This window comes from Martes martes (genome assembly GCF_963455335.1).
Source record: "Martes martes genome assembly, chromosome: 10".
NCBI lineage: Eukaryota > Metazoa > Chordata > Mammalia > Carnivora > Mustelidae > Martes > Martes martes.
This window is the reverse complement of record NC_137898.1, coordinates 38,195,037-38,201,036: the sequence shown is the minus strand read 5'-3', so window position 1 is coordinate 38,201,036 and position 6,000 is coordinate 38,195,037. Positions and strand designations below refer to the sequence as shown.

The window sequence follows — 6,000 nt, the reverse complement described above, 5'->3', positions numbered from 1 at the left end:
GACACTATAGAAATTTGCAGCTAAGGAAGGTCATTTGGGAGAATAGATTTGAGGAAAATAATACCTGAGAGCAAGGACTATACTTCAGAATCAAGATGATAAACCCTAAATAGAGCTCTAGTGACTGTGTTTAATTTAGGTTCAATATTGGGGCGGGGGAGGGGGGAATCGGTATAGAGAAATATGTAGGAAGTGAAATCCATAGGACTTGGTGATTGACTCTGTGTGGGTGGGAGAAAGCAGTTAAAAGTAACTGACGATTCCCAGGGTTGTAACTTAGGTGACTGAGTTGATGGAGGTAGGAGGAAATATACAGAAGGCTGATCAGGGAGGAGGAACAGAAGTTTGTGTGATTGACTTTGACATACCCAGAGGAAACTGAGGTGAGAACTCAGTGAAGAAGTCTATGCTGGAGATGTATTTTTTTTACATTCATAACCGTATTAGCAATGGTAAACGTCATAAAAACGCTAAGTTTACCTTGGGAGGAAAAAAAAAAAGAATTTTAAAAGAGAAGGATCAAGGGTGAAACTCTAGAGGATATCAGAGTTTAGTACATAAGAGCACAAAAGGAAATGCAGAAATGATGAAAACATAGCACTTGGGAAGAGAATAAATGGCAGGATATTTACATAGGGGAAATTAAATGGACATCATGAAAACTAAAAACTTTGCTGCAAATGACACCATCAAGAAAGTGAAAACATAACCCATCAATTGGGATAAAACATTTGTAAATCAGAATCTAATAAAGGAATTGTATCCAGAATGTATAAAGAACACTTACAAATTCAGAAGTCACAAATAACTCAATTAAAATAGGCAAAGAATTTGAATAAACAAATCTCTTAAAATTGTACATGAATGGCCAATAGGCACATGAAAATATGCTTGATATGATTACTCATCAGATAAATACAAATACAGGCCACAGTGAGATACCTCTTTACATCCCCAACAAAGGCTGTAATAATAAACTGAAAACACCAAGTATTGGCAAGGCCATACAGAAATTAACATATTCATGTATTGCTGGAAGGAGTGAACAATGGTGTAGCTGTTTTGGTAGAAAGTTTGGTGGTTTCTCAAAAAAATTAAATGGTGTTACCGTATAATCCATCAACTCCTCTTCTCAGTATATACCCAAGGGAATTGGAAACAGATGTTCACATGGGAACTTTCAGGTGAATGTTCATAGCAGCGTTATGTAAATAGCCAAAACATGGAAGCATTTCTAATAATGAAGGGATTAACACAATAGTGGCACATTCCTACAATGGAACATTATTCAGCAATTACAAGGAATGAAGTACTGATATATGCTACAACATGGGTAAACCTTGAAACAGGAAAGAAACCAGTCACATAAGACCACATATACTAGGATTCAATTTATATGAAATGCCAAGAATTAGGCATCTCTGTAAAGACCATAATTAGATGGTCAGGGTTTGGGAGAAGAAGAAAAAGCAGGGGAATAGTGAGTGACTAGTGGGTATAGAGTTTCTTTTGGAGAGAGGAAAATGTTCTGGAGTTAGATAATGGTGATGCCATAACCTTGTTAAGTATATTTTAAAAATACTGAGTTACACACTTTAAAATAGTGATGTTTTTGGTAACTCAGTGCTCTTTAAAAAATAGCTTCTGTATCTCCCAGTCCCAGCATTTTATGGAGACTAGCCTCCCGCTGTAACTGCACTGACTTTCGTGATGTCCTTTATCCAGACTCGGGTATAGTTATTGAAAACAACTTTTGCTGAGCTGTGTTGGGATTCAGCATAGGACAAGTGGTTTCAGCTAAGTGAAACATTGTCTGCGCTGCTGCATCTTTAAAATTCATACACCAATTCTCTGAAGCCATAAAATCAATTTTGGATTTGAGTTTTCCTGTGACAATGTGGACAGAGTGTCATGGGTGATGGAGACTTACAGTCTTGTAATTCCCCAAGAAGAAAAGACTTCTGCTGAGCAACAGATCTATACTTGAATTCAGAATATAATACCTCAATCCTCTAAATCTGTAGGAGTTTCCAAAATCTCACTTAGGCTCACCTTCCAAATGTGTTTCCCTGATGCTTGCCTGCCCTTCTAAGTTCGATGTCTTTTTTCCTGCTTGCAGAAAATACAGAGGCCAACAGGCCTTGTGGTTCTTTTTTGGTATCCAGTACAGGGGCACAGCTTAACCATGAGACACAGTCTAAACAAAGTTCCAAAGTTCATTCTGATACTCTCCTTTCTCGGTTGACAATCTATAGTTGTCTATTTTATGTTGTACAGCTAATAAAAAGTAATATAGTTTAGGTTGGAGAATGTCTCTTCTTACATAGATGTGTTAAAAAATTTTCCCTCAAAAGAAATATTATGAAGTGATACATTCTTAATTTGAATGTTATCCACTATGTAAGTAATGAAGTGACCTTGGGCAAGTTACTTAACCCCTCTGAATCTGTCACCTGAACTGCAACAGAGGAGGATAATAGAAATCACTAGGATATTTGATTCCTATAATTAAGACCACAAGATAATGAACACAAACTTGTTATGTAAACAAATAGGTGTTCTAAAAGTATGAGTGTTATTCCCTAGTATATGTAATTTTTTTATTACCAAGTAGTCATATGTTTTTGTTGAGTATGGAACTCAAATGATCACCTTCCCAACTGAGCAGGAAATCTATTGTTAAATAATTTTGACAGGAGCAAACTGAAATACATATTTCCTTTGGAGTCAGAGTTCTGTTTTAGCAGAGTGTAGTGCAATTTTTCTTTGTAAATGACATGTAATTCACATGTGAGTTCATCTTTATATATGCCTAGTTCTATCTATTGTGGATCCTATTGTCCAAGGGGCTGGTATCCAGTTTATGAAAAGTCAATACTCCTCTGTTTTAGTGGTCTGGGGTTTTAAAGATTTTATTTATTTATTTGACAGACAGAGATCACAAGTAGGCAGAGAGGCAGGCAGAGAGAGGAGGAGGAAGCAGGGTCCCCACTGAGCAGAGAGCCCAATGTGGGGCTTGATCCCAGGACGCTGGGATCGTGACCTGAGCCGAAGGCAGAGGCTTAACCCACTGAGCCACTCAGGTGCCCCTGGTCTGGGGTTTTAAAGCAATATCTCTTCTGTATAAATGTCTTAAACTTCAATCCCATTAAAAGCAAAACCAAAAATCAGTAAATTAGACAGTTAATTCTTTAAACTTGTATCCTTTTTAAAATAAAGCTTTTTAAAAAATATTTTTTCTACAAATCATGTTTCAAAAATTAGATGAAAGGGACTGTTTCATCTAAATTTTACTGTAAGTGTCTTACCTCGGAAAAAATGGAATGTGAGCTGAACCCTCTGGATAGGAATTCCTGTTACCACCTGAAATTTGCCCCCCCCCCGCCCCGCCCAGGGTCTTTGGGTACACATTAGCCTTTATTGAACATCAGCTTTGTGTTAGTCATTGGACTTACTTGTACTAGGTGTAATGTTCCAAGCGATGGTAGGGTTTGCTTAAGATTTAAAAGAATCCAGTTCTTTGTTTAAAAAAAAAAAAAATCCAGCCTAGATTTTCATGGTCTTCTGTTACCTTATTTCTGTAATAGGCATAATATTAATTTATATCTCTCTAGGATGGCTCTGGTAAGGATCAGTGTAATAGTGTATGAAGAAGTACCTTTTAAACATTTAACTGAGAAATACTGCTGGAAGATCAAAAGTAAACCATGTTGTAAGGACCCTAGAACTGAACATCTCTCAGTAAGCGAAGTTGGCCATTTTCCAGACTTGCTTTTACAAAAATAATACTTTGTATTAGAGTTTCTATTTTACTCATTTTTTCAAAATAAAGCTTAATATCAGATGTTTATTATAGAAAATTTGAAAAATATAGACAACAAAATGACAGTCTTCTGTCCCCTGATACCACCACTCTGAGTTAATTACTGTTAGCATTTTGATGAATACCTCAGTTATGTTTCCTCACCTGAAGGAAAGGACCCCTTCAGGTGAGTGAAATTGGGGCACCAGCTCCAACCCCACTGCCAGCCGCTGGTAGTAGGGGACAGATTGAAATTGAAGGAAGATCAGAAATCTTCAAAACCCAGAAGCAGCAGACGTCTTAACTTATGCCCGGAAACCTCTTTATATCCCACGTTTACGGACTAAAAAAAGCTTGCGGTGTAGAATTGCGGGTTCAGTGTCCGCTTCTGGACACTGCTCACTCCTGCTTTTCTTCCGTCTGCATCAGGCTAATCATGATGCATTTCTAATTAGAATATTCTAAACACTCTCTAGAGCGACATTTTTTCTAAACACTGTGTAATCAGGTGAGGGACACCTGCCTGCGACTCGGAGCGTCTGATAGTCTTTCCCAGTGAATTCTGTCTCACATCCTGCCGAGTACTCGGCTTCAATTACTGGAAGATTAGATTTCTCTCTTCGCCCCCCACCCCCGCCCCGCCCTTCCCCTCCCCTCCCTCCCTTCCTTCCCGAGCCTCGGGAGAGGAAGAATAAATGATCAGCCCCAGGAGGGGGTGCAGCCCGGTGAGCGCAGCCCGCGGACCCCAGCGCGGGGCCGTCGCCGGGCCCCCCTCCCTCTCCCCGCGCCGCCTCCAGCGCGAGTGACAACGCGCCCTCCAGGCTCGGGAGCAGCAGCGTGCCGAACAATCCCGGGCAGGGCTCGCCTCGCTGGTGACATCACTGCCGAAGATACTCCCCGCTCTCAGTGCCTGCCTTCGCGAGGCGTCCGTCCGTTTGTCCGTTTCCTTCCGTCCGCTGCTGGAGAGGGCTCTTCGCCGGCCGGGGACAGAGCCGGGCACCGAGGAGCGACAGGACCCGGAGGAGGAGGGAGAGCAAAGGCAGCGAGGGAAGGAGGACCCCGGCAGGCGACAGCATGAAATTCAGCCCAGCGCACTACTTGCTGCCTCTCCTGCCGGCGCTGGTCCTCAGCACCAGGTGAGTCCGGGAGCGTGAGTGACCCGAGCCCAGGGGCGCTGCCGGTGGGTTGGTCCTACTGCAGGTCACCTGTCAGGGCCAAGGACAGACACTTCAGCTGTTTGCATCTCCCGCCTAAGTTAAAGGGTGCCTCTGTGTTTCGGGTTCTGAAATCCTTACTGGAGAGTAGAGCCCTTTTCTAGTTACCCTAGCCCTTAGAGAAAGTCTCAGTGCTCCTAACCAGTGAGGGGACTATGCGCTTTTCCTTTCAAAGAAAACATGTTTTCCTGCAGCCCTAGTAGGAGCACAGATAACAGGCAGTAACAGACCAAAGTAAAGGAAATGGAGAGACAAGAGGGGAATTGTCACCAGGCAGTGTCTTTTCATTAGAGATGACTTAACAGCCACAAAGCTTGCCTCCTCCAAGTGTGTCTGATTTTAAGGTATGGGGAACCAGAGAAAGATGATTAATCCTGGAAGATGGTAAGCCTTGCACAAAAGTTCCTGGACTTCTGAAATGACCTGTTTTAAGGTCTTGAGCAGGCTTAGTGGTAGGCATTTTCATTTGGCTATCTTGTGAACAGGTCTAATTAAAGAATACACAAGGCGATTAAAAGTTGGAAGACACTCTCAGAGTGCTGATGCAGAGACCCTAGTCAGAAACAATTAAGTACTGTACTCCATCACTGGCCACAGACGGGACTTTAAGCCCAAGCACAGAGAAGCTATTTTTAGTGGAGGTTTAAAATGCAGTGGTTGAAAAGAGTTTTGTGACTCCCCACTGTTGATCAAGTCCCAAAGTTGGTGATGGGTTTGCATTCTTCTTCCTCAAAAGGAGCACAAAGGTGGTCTGTTTCATTGCCCGGGAATGAGCCTTTATTCTGTATGCCCTTAACATCATATTGGCAGCAACCTCTTTCTCTTGGCTACTATAAAATAAAATAACCCTCACAGCATGAGGATCGTTTCAAATCTCTGTGAATGGAAACATTATCTGATTGTGCATCTGATGGAAAATGAAGAGGGGAGGCAGGGTTATATCAAATTCTGAAATTAAGAATGAAGAAAACTCATTGTCTATAA

At 41.6% G+C, this 6,000-nt stretch overlaps 1 protein-coding gene across 1 annotated transcript in view; it reads left to right on the top strand.

The window, feature by feature from the left end:
- Positions 1–4,876: 4,876 nt before the first annotated feature.
- The window catches only part of LUZP2 (leucine zipper protein 2), a gene marked incomplete at both ends in the record, with an annotated part of 463,107 nt that continues 461,983 nt past the window's right edge, over positions 4,877–6,000 (top strand). The window contains one exon of the mRNA XM_080817604.1: positions 4,877–4,938. Within this exon, the coding sequence (XP_080673730.1) occupies positions 4,877–4,938 (62 nt within the window). The remainder of the gene's footprint in view (positions 4,939–6,000) is intronic.